This window comes from Nuphar pumila, chromosome 3 (genome assembly GCF_984573655.1).
Source record: "Nuphar pumila chromosome 3, dmNupPumi1.hap1.1, whole genome shotgun sequence".
NCBI lineage: Eukaryota > Viridiplantae > Streptophyta > Magnoliopsida > Nymphaeales > Nymphaeaceae > Nuphar > Nuphar pumila.
Window position 1 is genome coordinate 14,506,895 of NC_143251.1, and position 24,591 is coordinate 14,531,485.

Sequence of the window (24,591 nt, forward strand, 5' to 3'; positions counted from 1 at the left end):
CAATGGCCAATCTCGGGCTCTCATAGGTATGCTCATTTACCCTACTTGGCAATGCCACTCAGTTATTAAAATTCCAGCTACGTTCTCTCAAAACTTTCAAATAACATAGTAGAGATATCAAGAGCGTCCAGTAACAGCTGTTTATTTCTTATTTTAGTAAAGTTCAAGTTCATCATTCTGCCGCAGTGGAAGGCTATTCTCTACCACAAAATGATACAGATCCTAATGCACTCCGGAATACGTCTCATGGACCAAGAATACACATGAGACCAAGAATACAATGTAGTTAAACACACATTCACAATAGAAATGCTCATAAAACACAAGATTTAAAAATTAACAATTTCATTAAGGATGAAATTCAAATAATACAAAAAAACTAAAAATTACAAAGAATCTTTACTACAATACACTCAAATCACACACATAATCCTAAAACTACCCATCACTCTCTCAAGTCTCACTTATGCACACACCCACTTATTTAAAGAGGTTAGAGGAGAGAAAGAAGAAGAAGAAGGAACCCCTTCTAGCCGTTGGAGGGACTCCAACAGTTAGAAATCTAGTCGCCATTGGACTAGCTTCCAACGGCTAGAAATAGTCAACCTAGGTTGACTAAGATATATATATATATAATATAAATATTAATATTACATATAAATATATTGATATAATATATATCTCCATATATAATATATTAATATATATATATATATACATGTATATATAAAAGAATACATTTATCTTAACACCCCTACAAAAGAAGAAACACATTACATAAAAAATCTTCATAGACCTCATCAAATTCTGCCATTTGGTGTTTCTTTAAAGGGTGTGTAATCATATGCTCCATTACACCGAAGATCTTCAATATCATCAATTCTTGATATGCTTGAAATGTCTTTTAAACATCAATACCGTCAATATTTAGAGAACTTGTAAAGAGAGCAAAACAATAGCAATCTAACAAGAAATAAATATACTTATAGATTAATTTCAAACATGATAGTCATTGATCACTTTAATCATTCACGAAAATTATGTACACATATATCTATCACAAAAAGGCATATTAATGCATAACGAGCATGAATTTTCAACATTATCAATATCATGAAGAAATAACTCACAAAGATAAATAAATAGCAAATCAATTTTACCCAGCGAAAGATGAGAAATGATTTCAATTACTCGATAAAAGATTTAAGAAAATTCAAATACACAGATCAATTTCATCTTAGAAGCAATGTTAGCCATACAACTAAAATGGTCACTTATGGACAAATTTTAAGAGATAATAATGAAAAATCTTTCAAGAATACATGCTTAGAAAACTAACTAATGAAACCAACAATATCTCAAAGAAATGCCACAAAGGCTACAATAAAATATCAATACGATGGTGGTCACTTATGGACCAATTAAAAACACAAGCAACTTACAACGTAACAATAATATATCCTTCGTTAATAAATGCTTAGAAAGCATTAATTAAACTTATGCAAAACATGCAAGATAATCAATCATGGAACAAATCATGCAACTAAAGCATATTAAATGCAAAAATGCATGAAAATATTTCAATAATCATTTCTCAAAAAAGAGCAAATGAGTTTAAAAAAATTACGAAGAGATTTAAAAATCTTACAATGAATGTTATTAGCAACATCTTAACACTAGTTTGACCACTACAAGCAATCACCTCACTAAACCTCCAATCCTCAAAAATCAAGTGTATCAGCGACTAGAACAAGAGCATAATCTCAATGTCACTTATGGGCTAAACAAACACACAAAAGTGTGAATAAACATCTCTGATCTACATATAATGACACTTAAAACAAGTGTATCAACTAGAACAACAATATAATTACAATGCCACTAATGGGCTAAAAACACACACAAAAGTGTGAATAAATATCTCTTGTCTACATATAATGACACCGAAAATGAGTGTATCAACTACTAGAACAAAAGTATTATCTCAATGCCACTTATGAGCCAACCACATAAAAAAAGTGTGAATAAACATCTCTTGTCCACATATAATGATTTATCAACTACTAGAACAAGAGTATTATCTCAATGTCACTTATAGGCTAAATACACACAAAAAATTGTGAATAAACATCTCTTATCTAAATATAGTGACATTCAAAATGAGTGTATCAACTACTAGAACAAGAGTATTATCAAAATTCCACTTATGGACGAAGTACACACAAAAAGTGTGAATAAACATCTCGGCTAGATATAATGACACTTAGAAACGACGCATAACAGGAGAGAACACAAAAGGTAAAAGAGCTTGTAATGAGATACAAACTAAGATCATCAATAATGATTTTAACATTCTTTTGAAACTACATGGTTTCAAAAACATAACTACCATCACAAGATATCAAGCATCCAATGACCATATAATCAAATGAGTGTTAAAACATACTCATAGAAACCGAGGTCAATCACCTACCTATACTGACAAGATGACATGAGGTGCACACACAACTCCCCCAACGACTAACTCGAATTTTCAACAACAATGAGTTCAAAGGCCAATCAACCATCAATCAAACCCAAGGCAAATGACAACACGTTACTCATAACCCCTGAGAATCTAGACCGATAAGATGACATAAGGTGCATACATAACTCACTTTAATGGCTAACCTTGACTCCACAACATCGAGATGCACAAGAAACAAATGAGTGATACAACACACTCATAGAACCAGAGGTCAATCAACCATCAGTCAAAGACAAATCATTTGGCAATCTATACTGACAAGAAGATAGAGGTGCACACATAACTCACCTCAACAATTAACTCTGGTCCCACAACATAGGAGTGTGTGCAACTCACCTCGATAAGGCCGAACAAATGATGCATTATATAAAATTCAATGTTCAAATGTCATAAAAAAGCAATATATACTCTCATACATCAATTTCCAAATCGATGAATTCATATCAAATATCCGATTTGAGAAAAACAAGTTTCAAATCAAATCCAATAAAGTTAGGTAAAAACCTTAGCATAAAATTAGTGCAATCTGTTAAATTATGTAATCAAACTTGTAATTTCGTATATATATTTTATATATATAAGGTAATACATATACATATATATAATATATGTATATGTATTTACCAATTATATATATAAAATATATATAGTCATAATAAGGGTAGTTTAGGAATTTTACACATATTCTTTTTTCAAGAATATGTTTTTTTTGTATTTTCTTTTTTCTTTTTCTTTTTGTATTTTTGTTTTTTTGCATTTAATGCATTGTACATGCATTGGGAGGGGCCCAACCCACTAGTCGTTGGACCCCTCTAACGGTCACAAATGTGACCGTTGGAGGGGCTCCAACGACTATGTGGAGCCCCTCCCAAGGCCTCCTCCAAGCCCTATTTACATGGGCAGCTCCTCTTGTATTTTCTTAAGGGATTTGGGATTATAGCCCAACCTCTTTAGTGTTTATGAAACTTATAGGTGCAAGTGCACATTTGTGATTCGGTGTGTTGTGTTTGTTGTGCACAAGTGTTCTTGGGTGTGTATGTTCACACATTTATTCTTAAGGTTGTTGTGTTATCGACTAAAGTATCTTGTTGAAGATACTTTTACATGGTATCAGAGCCTCGTTGAAGAAGAATAAATTGCGACTCGCCTTCTTTTGCATTCCTCGGGAAGCGTGCCTTCAAGTTTTTTGAAATCAAAGAGGATCATCTTCTTCGAGCAATATTTTAGGAGCTCCTTTTGTCAAGAAAGACGCAAAAAGTAATTAAGGTACATACTATCTCTTGCATTCTTTCCTCTCTAATGGGCGAAAAAGACTCCCATTTCTCTCTTGGGTTTAAGCTTAATGACTCAAACTATCATGTTTGGGCCGGTAATATGGAAGCCCATATTAAAGGAAAGGGGCTTTGGGGTTACGTTTATGGATCCATACCGGAACCGGAACCCAAAATTACCATTGTTGAAGGAGGTGATATTAAGATTCTTGAAGGGGATGAAAGACAAAAGGCCCTTAAAGAGTATTCTAAGAAACATGATGATTGGGAAATGAAGAACTTCAAGATATTATCTTGGATTTTCTCATCCGTTGAGACCAAGATAAATGCCAACATCATCAAATTTAAAAGGGCTTCCGAAGCTTGGGTATATCTTGAGAAAATGTACACCTCAAGAGATCTATCCCACAAGTACTTTCTTCAAAAGAGGGCTTTGACTCTCCAACAAAATGACATGACCATTCGGGAGTACTTTGCCGAATTATCCTCTATTTGGGACGAACTCGCAATTCTTGAACCTAAATGGAGTGGTGAGGCTATCGAATTAAGGCACAAACAACTTGAAGAAGACCGGTTCTTCAATTTTTTAAATGGCCTTAGACCCGAATTTGAACAAGTTCGGTCCTCTCTTCTCTCCGCCTTCACATCCCCCTCACTCGAAGATGTTATCACCAAGCTAAGTGGTGAAGAAACCCGTATGGGGATTGGCAAAAATAACCCTAGCATTCTTGTTACTTCTTCTACTCAAGAAGATGGTGAAATGGCTAATGCCGTGTCAAGACCGGGAAATAACATGAGGACCTATAGACCTCCTCATTTCAAGAATCAAGGTCAAGGAGGAAATGATCGGTATGGCAAAAGAGACTATAGCAAAGTAACTTGCTATCATTGTAAAGAACCCGGACATATCAAACCCTTGTGTCCTAAATGGAAGAAATTGATTGCAACGGCTATGGCATCTCAAGTTGAAGAACGACCCCCTTTATCAAGTGAGTCTCTTTCTCTTCAACAAATCGTGGAAGCCCTACAACCTCTTCTCAAGGGAGGTACTTCCGAAGCCGCTATGTCATCCTCTTCCCCCGGTAAGACATCTTGGCTTTTAGATTCCGGGACATCCTTTCACATGACCCCTAGTTATTGCACTCTTTCAAATTTTTCTAAAAGTGCTTTTCCATCCTTTGTATCAACCGCGGACGGTACATCTCTTGAGATTAAAGGAATAGGTAATTTTGAAAAACAAGACTTCTTTGTTCCAAAAATTCGTTTTATCCCAAACCTTAACCTAAATCTTCTTTCCGTTTCCCAACTCTCGGACCATGGTTGCGATATAAAATTTTCTTCTAATAAATGTTGGATACAGGATCGCCAGTCCGGGAGATTGATTGGGGAAGGCTCTAGAAGATGAGACCTCTACTACGTAGATTTTCTTCAAGTTCCCAAGAGTCAATTTTGCAACGTCGTCCAAAACAAAGACATTCATGTATGGCATAAGAGATTGGGTCATCCCAATATTGTTAAAATCTCGTACTTGCCTTTTGTTAAACATCTTTGTAAAAGTGACTTTTTGTGTAATGAATGCATTCTTGGGAAAATGAAATGTTTGCCCTTTCCTCAAAGATCCATGTTTACGACAAAACCATTTGAAATTGTCCATTCCGATGTATGGGGACCGGCTCCGGTAATGTCTAAAGGAGGTTTTTCATATTATGTAATCTTTGTGGATGACTATACTAGGTTTTGTTGGATCTATTTCCTTAAACATAAACATGAAGTTTTTTCAACCTTTAAAAATTTTCACATGATGATTTCAAATCAATTCAATGGATCTTTAAAAATTTTTAGGTCTGACTCTGGAGGAGAATACCTCTCAAATGAATTTAAGGGTTATCTTAAAAATTTTGGAATTCTTCACCAAAAATCATGTCCAAAAACCCCTCAACAAAATGGGTTAGCCGAACGAAAACACAGGCACATCATTGAAACAACTAGGACTTTGCTCATTTCTCAAAACATTCCAAAAAATCTTTGGGCTGAGGCAGCTCTTACCTCTGTCTATCTCATAAACCGACTTCCATCGAAAAATTTAAACAAAATTTCTCCCTTTGAAAAACTGTATGATAAGGAACCTGATTATAGCAGGTTAAGGGTCTTTGGGTGTAAGTGTTTTGTTCTTACTGATAAGAATGACAAACTTTCTCCAAAGGCCATTCCTTGTGCCTTTCTTGGCTATTCTGAAACCCAAAAGGGGTTTCGTTGTTATGATATCAAAAGTGATAAGTTGTATGTTTTCAGGAACGTGAGTTTTTTGGAAAATGTTAGTGGATTTGAAAGTTGTGACCCCCATAATGAAAATATGGATTACTCCTTTTTATTTGATTTACTGAATAAGGATGATGATACTAGTGATAATGAGTCAGATCAAGGTAACCCAAATGAACTGGAAACCGAGGAAAACATCTCCTTGTCTCCTTCGTCACATCAACCTATTGAATTACCTAGAGACCCTATCACCTACTCTCATAGAGATCAAAACAACTTTAGGAGTGCTCTTGACAGATATAATGATGCCAGTTCCAGTGCCTCTCAGAATGAAGTGATCCCTCGTAGAACTGAGAGAAGTAGAAGGCCTCCTTCTAGGTTCATTTCCTATGACTCTTTCTCACCAAGATATAGAGCCTGCCTTAGTGTCATCCACTCTTATATAGAACCTAGAAATTTTGAAGAAGCACGTAAATGCCCTGAATGGATTAATGCCATGGACAATGAACTTGAGGCTCTGAGAAGAGCCAAAACCTGGGAATTCCAAAATCTTCCTAAAGGCAAGAAAACAATAGGGTGCAGATGGGTTTTCAAAGTAAAAACTAAAAGTGATGGATCCCTTGAAAGGTATAAAGCTCGCTTGGTTGCAAAAGGATATAGTCAAGAATATGGTATTGACTATGAAGAAACTTTTGCTCCTGTAGCTCGTATGGTCACTGTTCGATGTCTTATAACTGTTGCCTCTATCAACAAATGGAACATCTATCAAATGGATGTGAAAAATGCCTTTTTAAATGGCGATTTAAGCGAAGAAGTCTACATGGATGCTCCTCCTGGAATGGAGACTCCTAAGGGAAAGGTGCTTCGTCTTCAGAAAGCACTCTATGGCCTAAAACAAGCTCCCAAGGCTTGGTATGATAGATTTAACTCTGTTATGATTGAGAATGGTTTTTCCTCTTGTTTTACTGACACTGCTCTATTTGTTAGAAAATCCAATGCAGGGATTGTTATTTTACTTCTGTATGTTGATGACATGCTCATCACTGGGAGTGATTCTAACGGGGTTAAAAGTATAAAATCTATCTTAAAAGATAAATTTGAAATGTCTGACTTGGGTTTTTTAACTTATTTTTTGGGAATTGAAGTGGCATACTCTCTTCGAGGATATTTCTTATCTCAAACTAAGCTTGCTTCTGAGATCATTGACAGGTCAGGTATTACAGATGAGAAGCTGTGTGAAACTCCTGCGGTAGTAGGAGCAAAGATGAAAATTGATGATGGAGTTCCCCTATTGGATCCTACACCTTACAGACAGCTTGTAGGGTCCCTGATGTATCTGAGTATTACCAGACCAGATATATCCCACGCAGTCCATACTGCAAGTCAATTTCAGCATGCGCCTACATCCGTTCACATGAGTGCCATCTTACGGGTCGTAAGATACATAAAGGGTACTCTAAATAAGGGAGTTTTTCTGTCCTCTTCCTCTGATTTAAAATTGATTGCTTATACTGACTCAGATTGGGGAGGTGACCCAAATAACTGTCACTCCACCACTGGTTTTTGTGTGTTCTTAGGAGACTCACTAATTTCGTGGAGATGCAAGAAGCAACAAAAGGTGTCGCTCTCCTCAACTGAAGCTGAATATCGTGCCATGGCCACTACTACCATGGAGATTGTTTGGATTCACCAACTGCTAGAAGACATGGGGATCAAAATTGAAGGACCCACCAAGCTATGTTGCGACAACAAAAGTGCAATCTACATTGCAAAGAACCACACCTTTCATAAGCGGACAAAACACATCGAAATGGACTGTCACTATGTTCGTGAAGCATATCTCCGAGGAGTTATCGACCTTCCTTATGTCACGTCCGAATATCAGTTGGCCGATTTCTTTACTAAAGCCCTGTGCGCTCCGCGGTTCAACTTCCTTCTTGGCAAACTATCGGTCATCTTGCCCTAAGTTTGAGGGGGGGTGTTAAATTATGTAATCAAACTTGTAATTTCGTATATATATTTTATATATATAAGGTAATACATATACATATATATAATATATGTATATGTATTTACCAATTATATATATAAAATATATATAGTCATAGTAAGGGTATTTTAGGAATTTTACACATATTCTTTTTTCAAGAATATGTTTTTTTTGTATTTTCTTTTTTCTTTTTCTTTTTGTATTTTTGTTTTTTTGCATTTAATGCATTGTACATGCATTGGGAGGGGCCCAACCCACTAGTCGTTGGACCCCTCCAACGGTCACAAATGTGACCGTTGGAGGGGCTCCAACGACTATGTGGAGCCCCTCCCAAGGCCTCCTCCAAGCCCTATTTATATGGGCAGCTCCTCTTGTATTTTCTTAAGGGATTTGGGATTATAGCCCAACCTCTTTAGTGTTTATGAAACTTATGGGTGCAAGTGCACATTTGTGATTCGGTGTGTTGTGTTTGTTGTGCACAAGTGTTCTTGGGTGTGTATGTTCACACATTTATTCTTAAGGTTGTTGTGTTATCGACTAAAGTATCTTGTTGAAGATACTTTTACCATATGCACAACATAATGTCAATTGATGCAATAATATGCAATACATGATGTTTGAGAATCCTTCAAAAGATCATAAATCCACAAACGAGGAGAAACAAGTGCACTAAGCACATCACATACATACAAAAACTAAACTAAGGGCTACATACAATCTTCATAAAAACAATATAGATGTTTTTGATAAAATACTCCCAAAGAGCCATAAAGATCCACACATATATTATCACATAAAACAAGAGATTTTTTTTCTCATATAGCATTCTTCAATAAGCATGATATAAAATATCAATGCACTCCAAAATGAGTTAATACGAATCTTTTCGAAGACCCCGATGCCTTGCTCTGATACCATGTCACAAAATGACACATATCCCAATGCACTCTAAAATGTGTCTCATAGACTAAGAATACAATGTAGTTAAACACACATTCACAATAAAAGTGCCTATAGAAAACAAGACTTAAAAATACACAATTTCATTAAGGATGAAATTCAAATAATACAAAAGAAATAAAAATTACAAAGAATCTCCACTATACTACACTCAAATCACACAAATAATCCTAAAACTACCCATCACTCTCTCAAGTCTCACTTATGCACACACCCACCTATTTATAGAGGGAAGAGGAGAGAAAAGGGAGAAGGAAGGATCCCCTTCTAGCTGTTGGAGGGAGTCCAACGGCTAAAAATCTAGCCGCTAGCTGTTGGACTAGCCTCCAATGGCTAGAAATAGTCAACCTAGGTTGACTAAGATATAATATATATATATATATATGGATATATAAAAGAATACATCCATCTTAACAATTCTCATCATCCAACTCTTTGTTTTCTTTGTGAGCACAAGCATGCATGCAGAATCAGATTTGTCCATCTGTGATTGCATCAACCAAAGGTAGAAACCCATTTTTATCAAACATATTGCAGACACAACTTGGTTGTAACTCATGTTTGCATCCCATACATTACGAAAAAAAAAATGAGGGCCTGCCTTGCTTCTCCTTCTAGTCAGGACCTAATGAATGAGGAAACAGCTGAATGGTTGGAACTGAAGAAGTGTATCCATGGTGTTTTCCATAACAAAGAGGAAGATAGCATGTTTTTTTTTAAAAGAAAAAGGAAGAGGAAGATAGAATATCTCTTCCCTCTCAGAAAAAAAAACATGCTATCATCCTCTCTTTTTTTTTTGAGAGGGAAGAGGAAGATAACATGTTGTGGACTTATATGGAAATAAGTATTTTTCCAACAGACTCCAATCATGTACTTTAGCTGGATCATTCAATGCAACCTTTTCCAAATAGTGAAATTTGGCACGCATGTCTGAATCCTAGGGAAGCATTTTGGTATGGATTAGGTCGATGAATGCATTCCTACAGCTCAACTTTTTATAGAGGGGTTTCAATCTTCTGGCCTGATGTTAAGGCTGAGATTTCTCTTAATTTGGCTTTGTCCTCACTTTGACACCAAGTCTGGCCTAGAGAGCTTCTTCAGAGATTTCATGTGTCTTAATTTTTAAACATGTGGGTTAGAAGTAAAGGGGAAAGATGGTGGTGGAATATATATATATATATATATATATATATATATATATATATATATATATATATATATATATATATATATATATATATATTAATTGGATTCCAAGTGATGCCCTTGGCTTACATGGGAGCATTCAAAATGTTGAGAGAAGAGTTAAGATGATCTTAAAATTTTGATTAAACCAAATGCTACAAACCAATGGCCTATTTTTTAGCAAGACTAGGTTAGTTATAGGAATGGTTGATTTTGTGCTAATACTGTTTGTCTTGCATCATACATGGTTCAGTTTTCTACCAGGGTTGACCTCTTACAAGTTACAATCCATATTCCCTGTCATGAGTATTTGATGATATTTTCTTCACTCTCAAAAAGAAAATTCTTCTAAAATGTATCATCCAGAAAACACAGTTATTAATATGTTCAAAAATTCTAGAGATAGAATAATCAGAAGAGCCATGGGTACAAGACCAGGTATTTTGTGCACATAAGCAGGCAAACTGAAAATGAAATTGTTTGTATGTGGCTCATTGGCCGGTAAGTAGGAGCATTTCTTTATCGAAGAAAAACACAAACATGACTAAGTTACAACCTATATCATCATCTATTATCCCACACAATAAGCAATGTAATATCTTTCTAATCTACCAGCAAAGAGAGTAACTAACAAGTATAAACATTTGTGGCATAAAATGACCAGAAAAAATCTGAGCATAAAATAAATGTAACCCACCTCAAATCTTTGCTCACAACTGTTCCACTCAAACATTGGAAAGTCCGTCACCCACAGAATGGAATGCACTGACTGATAACAGAAAAGAATGATTATGCCTAAACATATGCTATAGTATAAGAGTATAAACAGAATTCAAATTCCGATTGTTCAAAACAAACCTAAATATCTGTATATTTCTGGTTTTTGAGCATTAAGAACCCACAATTTCTATTGTGATAGCACAAAACCCAAACCACATATCCTAAAATCTGAACTGCAAAAAAATTAATGGATATTCACATTATTTCACAAATTTAATCTTCCAAATTCAACATGGATCCATAAATTGGCTTACTCCAGCGTTTCTAATATTGCATTTTTCAACAGCATATTAGATAGCATAATTATATGATTGTATCCTGTTAAGTTGTGAGCCAGTTTTGAAGAACACAAAAAATAAAAGTTTAGTCAGTAAAGCAAAAGCCATTTAAATAAAGAATGCAAGGGAGAAAAGAAACACCTATGCAGCATACTGCTCACAGGTGAAAATGTTACAAAGAACCACAAACTATTGTTCTGAAAGGGCGAAGCAAAATACATGTTCATGAACATCAGGTTCTCATGACTTCCCTTAACTATTTCCTTTTAATTTTCGGAATGGAGCGTTCATATGTCAGCTTTTCTGTTTAGCTAGAGCACATTAAAAATGCCATCCATAAAAACCAGCATAGTTGTCATATTGCAAGGTACAACTGATATCACGTAGTTTGGCGCAAAAAGCGTGCCTCGCCTCGAGGCGAGGGCCTTTTTGCCTTGAGGCGCACTCAAAAAGCACAAAACCATAAAAGTGTACACCTCATGCGCCTTGAGGTGTACGGCTTGAGGCGAGGCGCACATTAAAAAATCAGATGGCCTAGACCCGAGTTCGATCCGGACCCGGGCCCACATTCTCGAAGGATCGAGAACCTGTGTCTTTAAAAAAGACACAGGCGCCTCGGGCGAGGGGCAAAAGCCCTCGCCCCTTCTCTCTCCACTTTGTCCCCTCTCATCCCCCGCGACCGCTGTCGCCGGTCATCACCTCTTCCACCTTCTTCTTTCCTCTGCTGAGAAGGCGTCGACGACCCGCCGGCCACCACCGTCTTCTTTTCTCTGTTGCGAGGGCGCCAACAACTCACCGCCACTGCCGTCCGTTCCGACGACCTCGACCGACATCCCCGATGCCGCCTTTCCTCTGAGTTTTCCAGTGACAGGTAAACCCTCTTCTTTGCTTCTTCTTCTCTCTGAGGGGTCAACCGACAGGGGGGCAGAGCCCCCTGTCGTCGCCTCTCGTCGGCAGGGGTTCCCCCCCCCCCACCTCTGCTTTTCTCTCTTGGTCGACCGACAGGGGGGCGGAGCCCCTGTCGTCGCCATTCGTGGGCAGGGGGTTCCCCCCCTCTGCTTTTCTCTCTTGGTCGATCGGGGGGCAGAGCCCCTGTCGTCGCCTTTCGTGGGCAAGGGGTTCCCCCCCTCTGCTTTTCTCTCTTGGTCGATCGACAGGGGGGCGAAGCCCCCTGTCTCTTTCTTTTTCGGTAGGAGGCTCCGCCCCCTGTCGTCGCCTCTCGTCGACAGGGGGTTACCCCCTGCCTTTCTTTTGGGGTCGACCGACAGGGGGGCGGTGCCCCCTGTCGTCACCTTTTGTGGGCAGGGGGTTCCCCCCCTCTGCTTTTCTCTCTTGGTCGATCGACAGGGGGGCGAAGCCCCCTGTCTCCTTCTTTTTCGGTAGGGGGGCGCTGCCCCCTGTCGCTCACCTTGTCGTCAGGCAGGGGGCTCTGCACCCCCTGCCCTTCTTGCTTTGCTGGCAGGGGGCTCCAACCCCCTGCCAATTTTCCTTGTCGACAGGGGGGTTGGAGCTGGTTCTGCTTTAGTTCTGTTGATTGTGCTTTGTGCGTTGACGATTTTTGTAATTTACTTGATTATGGTGCTGGTTCATTAACCGTTTTGTTCTGTTTCTCCTTTTTTATCTTTTTCGTATGTAATATCTTTCTCTACTTTACGTTGCTTTGTTCTGTGAAAAAATTCATGCAAATGTTTGAATCAATTAGGATTGTAATACATTTCTGCGGATTGCTGAACTTGTATCTTTACTTTTAGCTGCTAATTTGTGTTTGCATCACTACTAATAGTTCTCTACATCAGGTGTCTTATTGTTTTGCTTGCATTTGCCATCATTTTCTTGTTACATTTTCTTGTTAAGTTTATTTTCAATCTCAGAAATTTTATTTTCTGTATTTAGATTAGAATTTAGTTGTTAATTTATTAATTATCGTTTTTAGATACATTAATACTAGTGAGACTAGTTAAAAAAACTGCAGTACATTAATACTTATGTTGAAGTTTTAGTGTAATACAGTATGTTGATAATCTGACTAAACATGATAAGTTTTGAATGTGGTATGTATTTTCAACTAAAAGAACTAAAGAGATCACAATCATGGGTTTGGTTTACAAAACCTGCAACGGACCAAGCCTGGTTAAGATGGACAAATTACTTAAAGGACCTTTTAACTCACATTATATTTTGATAGATTTGCAACTTCCTAACTACTATGCCTTCAGTTAGCATCTTGTATATTAGTCTGTTACATTACAGAAGAGTTATGTATGCCGTCATTGTTTTGTTTCTATTACATTGGCACACATGAGCAGTGTAGCTCTTGTTGCTCAATTATGTTTTTTTCTAGGATTCCTATATAGCTTATACACCAGGATTGTAATGGAGCAACCATAATTAAATAAAATGATTGTGTCAAATCATGGACAGGCTTATTTGGTCTTTTTAGTTGTGGTTCCCTTTTGCATTTGTTTTCATGTAATGTGGTCAGCAGAATGCATGTTGTTAATATATATTTTGTTATATGTATTTTTGCAGTTGAACAATGGCAAAAGATGTAGGATGGGATCATGGAGTTAAAGTTCTAAATCCTACTAAAGATCTCAAACTCGTAGAACATGTAATTTGCAATTACTATCATAAAGAGACTACAAGAGGCATCTATAGGCTAAAACATCACTTAGCTGGTACAAAACATGGTGTAAGCATGTGCGAAGCGGTTCCACCTGATATGAAAAGATTTTTTCAGAATCATCTAAAGGATCAGAAGCAAAAGAAAGAAAAGTTAGAACAAAAGTTGGATATCGGGAGAAGTGTTTATTTTGGATCATCAATAGGCAATAATGTGAATAAAGAAACTAGTGGATCATGTAGTGATGCAAAAACAAGTACATGTAAGCATGTGCGAAGCGGTTCCACTTGATGTGAAAAGATTTTTTCAGAATCATCTAAAGGATCAGAAGCAAAAGAAAGAAGAGTTAGAACAAAACAAGTTGGATATCGGGAGAAGTATTTATTTTAGATCATCAATAGACAATAATGTGAATAAAGAAACTAGTGGATCATGTAGTGATGCAAAAACAAGTACAGGTGGTCCTATGGACCTTTTTGTGAACAAAGAAGCATGACAAACCACAATAAACACTGCTTTCAAAAGGGATGAAAGAAAAAATGTATGTCGTGCCATTGGTAGATTTTTTATGTCAATGCCTTATCATTTAATCTTTGCAACAGTCTATATTTTGGTGCAATGGTAGAAGCTATTGCAAATTATGGGCGAGGGTTCAAACCGCATTCTTATCACGAGATCAGAACGTGGATTTTGAAGGACGAGGTAGATTGTACTCATGAAATTTTAAAAGAGTTCAAAAAAGAATGGCCAAAGGTTGGTTGCAGCATTATGGCAGATGGTTGGACAGATGGAAAAAGAAGAAACTTAATTTTCTTGTGAACAACTCATCTGGGATAGTATTTTTTAAGTCTGTTGATATCAGCGACATGGAAAAAACTGGTGCAAATATGTGTAAGTTGTTTGAAGAAGTTGTTAAAGAAGTTAGTGAAAGTAATGTGGTGCAATTCATTGCAGATAATGCACCAAATTATGTGGCAGCTGAGAATATATTAACAGCAGGAAAAACATGTTTTTGGACACCATGTGCAGCGCACTGCTTGGATCTTATGTTAGAAAATATTGTACAGATATCAATTTTTAAAGATACAGTGGGAAAGGCAAAAAAAATTACAAGATACATTTATAGTCATGCATGGGTATTAAATTTAATGAGAAAATTCACAAAGAAGAAAGAACTTATGCGTTCATCCATCACTCGTTTTGCCACAACATATCTTATACTTTATAGTATTGGATGTTATAAGAAAGAGTTAAAGTCGATGTTCTTATCTTCAAATTTTAGATCATCTAATTACTATAAGAAATCTGATGCTAAGAACATTTCTTATATTGTTCTTAATGATCATAAGTTTTGGGCTACCATATCATATGCAATTGAAGCTACACTACCTCTCGTGAAAGTGTTGCGACTCGTTGATACAGACGAACCTGCTATGAGATTTTTGTATGAGGCAATGGATAGAGCAAAGGAGGAAATTGCTTTAAACCTTAACAATGTCGAAAGAAAATATAAACCTATTTGGGATATCATTGATAGACGATGGGACTTGCAACTTCATAAGTCTTTGCATGCAGCTGCCTATTATTTAAATCCACATTTTCATTATGTTGACAACTTCAACCCTGATGGAGAAGTTATGAGTGGCTTTTATGATTGTGTTGAAAAATTAGTTTTTGATGCAAATATTCGATTGAAAATTACAACACAAATTGATGCATTTAAAAAGGCAAATGGGTTGTTTGGCAGAGACATAGTTGTTACAACAAGAAAATTAAAAAGTCCTGGTAAGTTTGCAATTATGTTGTTATCTGAATGCAAACTGATTGGTGGAGTTCATTTGGGCACGAAAATCCTGAGTTGATGAATTTTGTAATTCGAATTCTAAGTTTGACATGCAGTGCATCGGGCTATGAGAAAAATTGAAGTACTTTCTTATTGGTTTGTGACTTTGTGTTTTATTTTTGAAATACATTTTTATAAGTTTAATTATCTTATATTTGATTATCAATGATTTGAAATTATAGGTGCATACAAAACAAATGAATAGACTTGAACAAGAGAAGATGAATGCATTGGTTTTTGTAATGTACAATATGAAATTAAGAGAGAGAAATACGAAGAGGAGGGCTACCAAAGACCCTATATGTCTAGATCATATAAACTCAGACGATGAGTGGATTGTGGAGAATGAAGATCCAGTGTTGCCAAGTGATCCCAATTGGTTGGAGGATTCATGGTTGGATCTGAACTTCAACATAAATGTCATTGAGCATGTGTCTATTGAAAAAGTCACTTCACCTCATGTTTCACAAAGTGGTTATAGGCAAGACATGTCTTTAAGAGATCGAAGTAAAGTTATATTCCTTTTACCTAGCTATGAATATAAATGTATTTTTTTAATTATATAACATAAATATTTAATACATGATTTTTTATTGAAGGAAAAAGAAAAACAAAAGAAGTAATTGAGGACGTGGATGAAGAAAGTGTAGATGATGAAGAGTCAGAGAATGAAGATGAAGAAGAATCTATTTATATGGATTCTTCAGATGATGATATTGAAGACTTAAATATTGATGATGACGAGACACAACAAGAGCCTAGGCCCTAATTCATATCATAGAGCTATTGGCCATTTATATGTTTTTGGGGTCTTTCAGTTGTAATTGTGAATGTTAACACTCATTTTGAAGAGTCCTGGACAAATACATTAACATTTGGTTGTTAATGTTAATATACATTTTCTAATTATGACATGATGTTGTTAGTGCTAATATGCATTTTGTTGTTAATGTTAGTTTTTTATTGAATGAATGCTCATATTTTATTTCTTAGATACTTACATAGATCAAGTTGTTGCATTAATGTTACTTTTACATGTTAATCTCATATTTTTTCAGTATTTATTTGAGATTTTTTATTTCGTGTTGGTTGGTGCTTCATCAATAAAGCATTTCTTATTTATTTATAATTTTAGATAATTTTTATAGTTTTTTTTAAGTTAAAAAAAAATAGTTGAGGCTTACGCTTTGCGCCTCGAGGCTTACGCCTCGCCTCAACACTTTTCACAACACTAAGTGGAACTATTTGATAGAATATAGTGGCTTTAAGAATAACTTTATAATTTAAATAGTTTCAAGTTAGATAATGAAAAAATGATTAGGAGCATAGAACTATTTTCAAGATGCAAGGGGTACCTATCTCATTCTACTGTTTTCAAAGGGTACAAGTGGCTTTCCTTTATTTTCTAAGAATGGTCTTTCATGAATCAGAGTTGCACTTTTTCAAAATGCAAGTGAAACCAAACATGCCAACCATATCAAAACAAAGTGTTTCCTTACTGCAGAAAAAAACCAAGACAGTGACGACAAAGAATACTCTCGACTTATCCAGAGTAAACAGAACCGAAGGCATCTGCTTGTAAAAGCTTTGAGGTAAGTCAAGAATTGAAATAAATGAACTCACACGAAGAATTGATATCAAGACATAAGGAGTTTCCTATCCTTTCCAAAACTTTCAGCGGCACAAATTAATGCAAGCATGCACATCGTACAAGAACTAATACAAAGGGGGAAGGAACATAGCCCTAATAACTTACATGGTCCACCATCCCTAATTGATGGGCAGTAAATACCCGAAGTCGATCAAGAGTTTTATTGACAGATGCATGATCGCCGAGTGCAAACAAAATAAGATCTCCAGGTGTTGCTGAGCACAATTTTATCAACTTCTCCTTATTTATAGATTCTAGACTTGAAACCAGAGCTGGAATCCCTTCAAGATTTCCTGGTTCAATTAGCAAATACAGATTCTAACATAAGTTAATGCACATTTTCTGGAAATTCAAAAGTAGAAAAGAAAAAGAGAAAGAGAAAAGAAACCATGGGATGAGGAAGAGCACTCTTCCCTTACCATCATCCAATATCTTGAGAAAAGGCAAGCCTTTGGACCCAGATTTAATTGCTTCGCTATAAACATCACCTCTTTTAAGGCTTGTATTTGAATATTTATTTGCACCTGAAGGAACACATAGTGCTTTGATGACACCACCATTAGCCAAAGTATCTGAAAAGACTTTGAAAGATGAGCCCTCAAAAACTTCAGAGACCTGCATATTGGAAGAGAAAAAGTTAATATTGCTTTTATATACTGGTAAAAAATTTAAAGAAAATGAATATTTACCATGACATCTGGAAATAAATGACAATAGTTTTTAATTGTCCAAAAATTTCAGGAACATCTATACTGAATATGAGTGTTTGTCTTACAGATGACCAAGGGAGCTGTTGCTTTTTATTTCATAATATTACAAGTATTATATTCATGATGAATGAATCAACTCTCTCTCTCTCTCTCTCTCTCTCTCTCTCTCTCTCTCTCTATATATATATATATATATATATATATATACATATATATGAAACAGACCATGGCAGGGTATCAAAGCAGCCACATTAGCAATTATCCTGCAGTTACACAATACACACTGTTAATTGTTGGAACACTGGATAGAACATGCAAACAAATGGTCAATCAATGCTTGAGCAACAATGAGGTGAAAACTACGGATGGTGGAGGGTCATTGTCCATTGCCAGGTGAACATAGATTCAAGGAACAATTAGGAAGGGCTTGCTCAGGAGGGCGGTTAATAATTGTCCTCCTGTACATCAAGGAAGTCAAGTGCTACTGGTTTTACAGCTCATCGTGCTTGTCTAGGAGGGACAGTCTCCAGAAGGTCCCTTATCGTTATGCAGAGGATGCTAGTCCATTCGGCAAATATCACATATTGAGATTCTTGGATTTCATTACTGGACTAAACTTCCATATTAATCAGAGAAATGCACTGGAACGTCCAAGAATGGGTAAATGGCCAAGAAAGGACCTAGTGAAATACGGCATTACCTCCGCAGGTGTGGAACTTATTGCTAGTTCATGTTTCTTCTTCACATGATTTGTGTGAGGGTAGTTCCTTACTGCTCACATTTAACCTAGCAGTAGTCTAAATTTTAACTAGCCATCTCGAACTCATTGTGCAAGAACTAAACTTGTTTTACTATTGCATTGCAGTAATCAGACAGAATACAGCTTAAGTTTGATTTGGAACATGCATTAGACACTGTAAGTTTCAAAGACAAAATATTCCAAAAACATAACATACAATAACTGAACAATCTTGAATGCAATAGTATATTGCAAAACCTATTGAGGTGTGAGCCCTTATAGGTAATATGAGTCATTTTGCAAGGATAACTTACATCTTTAAGCTCCATAGGAAATCGAAGGTCTGGTCGGTCTGAGCCATATCGGCTCATGGCTTCTGCATAGGTAATCCTAGGAAACGGATTTGGAAGTTCAATCCCTTTTATTACTGAAAATACCTGAAATCACCATATTTGCAATTTCATCATCACAAGAAAGAAAACGTGAGGTGCATCAGCTGAGCTGTTCTCTAGGATACATCAAATCTCCAAAAAAAAATAAGTGAAACATAATTAAGTATAACAAACATGTCTCATTAAATCTTCATTAAGTCTGAGCATTTCTTCCAAAGGACAGAAAGCTAATTCCATATCCAGTTGTGTGAACTCAGGCTGTCTGTCTGCTCTCAGGTCCTCATCACGGAAACACCTTAAAATAAAAAATGGTCTAAGTATCCAATAGATCGTGGCAAATTAACAAGATACCAGTTGACAATAAATGTTAGAGACCCATATAAATATTTCCATAATGGTTTAATGTTTTAAATTTATAATAACTAAACCAGGCTGGCACAAACAGTTAATTCCCATCAAAAGATGCAAGAATGTCTAATTTAGAAAAAGAGAACAATATTGAGCCACAAGATTGGAGAAAGTATTATATAGTAAAAACAACCACCAAAAGAAACACTGACCTTGCGATTTGATAGTACTTGTCAAACCCAGCTACCATCAGCATTTGCTTGAACAACTGTGGACTTTGAGGTAAAGCATAAAAAGTTCCTGGCTTCAACAACCGTAATCACATATGATCAGAGATTTGATAAACCCATAAATGTTGCCAAAAGAAAAAAAGAAAAAAAAACACTTCCTCATCGGGGAAAGGAGGGATGAGAAAAGCACACAAGCTATGTCACATAGGTGCGGGTGCGGCGCTTTAAAAAAACTTGGGTGCGGGGAGGATATATATATATATATATATATATATATATATATATATATATATATATATATATATATATATATATATATAATTTTAACAGATTTAAGTTAACAATATGTGTATGTGTGTGCATTTATGTATTTATATATATAATATAGATAAAAATGGACTTGATTAGGGTTAACTGAATCTATTTTTGGATAGAAATGGACCTCAGTGTGGTGGACTTCACCTAACACAAAGGAAGCTGTGTTCAAGTGTCACACCCGCCTGGGTGCGGGTGCAACGCGGGTGTGGTGCCCTGTTAGAAGAGTCCGTGTGACATAGCACATAAGCATTTGATGTCATTCCACTGACATTCTGCAAAAAAATCTTAGGCACAGACAAAATTTAAAAAAAAAAGTTGTAGTTACACAATAATAGACCAGCTATGACATAACAACTAAGTCGCACGGACTCGGCTAAAAGGTCGACGCACCCGCGTCGCCCGTACCCGACACGGGTGGGGACACGGGTGCGGCTTCGGACACGGGGTGAACACGGTCAACGCACCGGGCCGAGTCCGTCCACATTTTGGACTCGGTCAACTTTGACCGAGTTTACTTTTGTCCATTTATTTTGGTAAGTTTGTGTTGTTACTTCAATAGAATTACTTTTTTATTTTTGCTTTAAAATTTACAATCTTATATATATATATATATAGCCGTGTCCCCGTGTCCAAAATTTTTTAAATTGCTCCGCACCCGTACCCGTACCCGTACCCACACCCATGTGACATAGCATAACAGTCAAGCCACCAATGGATAGCCAGGTATACAAAGATGCCATTGACAGCAATAATAAACAAAACAACTACCCAAGAAAAGCTCGACAACACGATATTTATCATTCCCATCAGCATAGCATTGAGTGGATTGATTTAAAGATGTGCATGGTAATCACCAAACCATTTTCTGTATTTTATGGCAAGGTGAATAAAGGATGCGGATGAATATAGGAAATCTTGAGTCCACCAAAATGACGAAAAAAACTTTGAACAAAAGATCTTGCAGTATATGATGCATATAGTTTCTAAAAGACCCTGCTAATGTACCAGTAGTTTGCTCATCAGAATTCTTGAAAAGAAGCACAAGCACGAACCAGAGAAGAATATCATTGAAGCTAAAACCAGAAATGGCACTCTGTCAACAACCAATATGGTAGAACAAATCAATAACTAATAACCCAATAAAAGTCGTCTTTGTAACTCATTGCTAAAAAACTCATTGTCATAGTGCCTAAAACTGCTGCCACCATGATTCCCACTTTTTCTTTCTTTTTTTTGTATGATATAGCATATAAAAAACACCTTTTGCTTTCAATGCTGTGATTATAAGAAAAACAGCTTGCAGCCTACTTGCACTTCAATCCTACAAAGATTTCTACACTCCAAGTGAGTTCTGAATTTTTTTTCAAATTATAAAGAGTTCAAAGGGAAAAGGACCCAACATAATGTGTAGAATTGTACATCTAATTCAGTAAAAGTTCTATCTTGTATATGACTAACAAAGATCTGCTGCTATGTATACAAACATAAAATATGCACATGAAGAGAATCTCTTCCACTTAAAAACGAAGATCCAAATACCAATTAACAAGGTCCAACCTATGGTGTGACAGAATGTACGAGAACAGAAGTAATCATCATACCTATCAGGCTATCATATATTTAACCATTCATCCATTATATAAATTTACTAAATCAAGAAGAACCACAATTATCTGCCTTAAATGGCTCGCACAGAATGCACATGCAACAATTAACCAACAGATACCTCACTGGTTTTCAGCCCTACCTAAACCTCCTCTAACTATTCATTTACTAATCAGTTGGGAGGGGGTGACATGGACCTTTGAAAGGCACATCATTCATGTTTCTTTGGAGGTTAGCAAACATTGCATTGGCAAAGATCTGTATGTTTTGGTATCTTGAAAAGAATTTCTATCATTGCAGTTTCACGAGCAGTGTACAGACCTAACAAAAAGATAGTCTCACTCAGATCGGGTAAATAATAACATAACAACACTAAAAAGGCTTAGTAGCATCCATGGATGGGAAGAACAGCTAACTTTTATGTACAGTCAAGTAAAGTGAACAATACACGCAGGCGAAAGCGATAACAATACCTGAACTCGTGCTGGTACAAGGTAATCCCTAGCACCTTCAGGTGTAGATCGGCACAATATTGGGGTCTCTACCTACCATATAGATGGTGAATATGAGGAAGAAGAAAATGCTGCAGATATTAGACTGGAATTGCTAAATAATAATCACCTAAATGTTGAACAAAAGAAGCAGAAGACCAAGCTTGAATGATGCAAAACTTGGATCCTTCTGTTTGATGCTTAGTAACAGATTTGCTGCTCAAATTTCCAACAGATGTCTACCTTCACAAAATTATGTACATCCTCCAGGTATCGACTGATGACCTTGACCACATTGTGACGCAGTATGAGGTTCGAGTACATCTGTTGTCGACGTAGATCAAGACAACGGTATCTAGCATTTTCATTATTACAAAATGCATAATTAATTAGTAAAAATACCATTGCTTTGATTGAAGCAATATTGCAACTTTCCAAAAGAATGGTAAAAACCATGATGAAAATGGAAATTGATGGAGTCCGAGCACTTTAACATAGTTGAAACGTATATGCTATTGCATATGCCCCACACTACATACTTCAAGAATAATAGATGATACAATTGAACTAATATGGATGAAATTTAATATATTATACTAGAGCTTACCCACATATTTTGTAAAAATAAATAATTCCATCCATCTTCAAAAACAGAGACCAATTATAGTCATATAGTATGATGTTTATGATCCATTTAATATTTAAATATGCCCCAGATCAAGAAATTTAAAGTCCATGATAGCTTTGTGTAGCATTAACATAAAACAAAGCACATCATTTCCAGCAATTTCTCGGGAGTTTTTTTCAAACAGTTGTTTTACTCTGAAAAATCTCGGGAAAATATTGGAAGTTTTCAAATTTTTAAATATAATGAATAATTAAAAATAAATGAAATAATAGGTTTTATAGTATTTTTCTTGCAAAAATATAAAGAAACAATTAAAAAAGATTTTAAAATATAAAAGAAAAAAAGATATTTAAAACATATAAAAAAGATGTTTTTGAAAATCATTGTGATATTTTGAGAATCTCGGAAAAAATATTGGCTGACCTTGAAATACGGATATTATTGTGATACTTTCAAAATATTGGTGATATCAATTACTATGGTTAGAACCAAATAGACAATACCATCCATCAGAAGAACCCAATCTAATCTTAGTGAGAAACAATACCAGGACATGAGAATGGAATTACAAACATCATGCTAAAAAGACAAGTGCAAACCAATAGTCTCCTAAACATTTATGTCACATGGACACATTTTTTAAATATTAAAAATTACAGACTATCTTACCTGAACGCTTCTGGAGGGCCAACATGTCGGTGTCTAACACTTGGATACTTGGGACAATGACACCAACCTATGTAGTCAAAAGCGCTAGGTGGTGCCTAGTCGGTAGACCCCTAAAAAGACTAGTCGAGAACTAGGTGGGACTAGGAGGACTAGTCGGTACCCCAATTAGAATATAAAAAAGTATAAAAAAATATACAAAAAAATATGTTTAATTCTTTTACTAATAAGATGTTTTCATCACACAAGTACAAAATTACACCAGCTTTCACAAAATATAATAATATACATAACCAGAATATACATATATATAATTGTACACACAGGCACACACACATATATATAGTCAATAGAATATGAGAACTAAAGTGTGAACCGCGATTTCCATGGATTTTTTGTTATTTTTTCTTGAATCTAACCATACAGATGTGACTAAGTAACAGGGATTCGGCCAACCAGGTGCCCGTAATGAGATATGCGGAAATACAAGGAGTGCTATAAGCACTTACAATGTCCACTAATGGACACACAAAAGAGATAATATCCAAGTCCACAAGGGACAACACAACACAAAATATAAATGCCTCTTTATTGAAAGAGAGGGAGCTCTCAAGAGTGAAAATATACAATAGGAAGTCAGATTTACTGCTCTTTTCCCGTAACAGTAACATAAAGGGAACCTTTTTTCAACTACCCGACAAAAGTTTGAGTCTAATTCATATGCACACCAAACTTTCAGGAGTTTTCTATTTCCCACCAAAGTATTTGCTTTCAATTTCCCAACTAAGTATTTGTTTTGGTTAAGCAAATGATACCTGAGCCCTCCCTCCCTCTCCTCTCTCTGCCTTGTCAATTTGAATCATGAGTTAGTACTAAACCAGGGTTAAACTAACGGGAGTCTATGAACAGGAATGCTTGTTTAACAGTGTCAAAACTTTGGTGTGAAACTGAAACCATCAAAAAGTTTGGCGTTCATTTTTGCATATGAATTTAGACCCAAAGTTTGGGGGGGATTTTGAAAATTTCCCTAACATAAATAATTGCCATCTTATCCTTTTCTCTTGATTGTAAAGAAAACTATGCCATTAAGATTTTAT

The 24,591-nt window shown here is 36.0% G+C and overlaps 1 protein-coding gene across 1 annotated transcript in view; it reads right to left on the reverse strand.

Moving 5' to 3' along the window:
- LOC149842073 (aspartate--tRNA ligase, chloroplastic/mitochondrial-like) overlaps positions 1-24,591 on the reverse strand; it is a 63,909-nt gene that overhangs the window by 16,240 nt on the left and 23,078 nt on the right. The window contains exons 4-11 of the mRNA XM_089998880.1: positions 22,444-22,555; positions 22,183-22,254; positions 19,769-19,860; positions 19,383-19,503; positions 19,131-19,253; positions 17,787-17,982; positions 17,473-17,660; positions 10,890-10,961 (exon numbers count right to left, since the gene is read on the reverse strand). Of these exons, the coding sequence (XP_089855006.1) occupies positions 10,890-10,961; positions 17,473-17,660; positions 17,787-17,982; positions 19,131-19,253; positions 19,383-19,503; positions 19,769-19,860; positions 22,183-22,254; positions 22,444-22,555 (976 nt within the window). The remainder of the gene's footprint in view (positions 1-10,889; positions 10,962-17,472; positions 17,661-17,786; positions 17,983-19,130; positions 19,254-19,382; positions 19,504-19,768; positions 19,861-22,182; positions 22,255-22,443; positions 22,556-24,591) is intronic.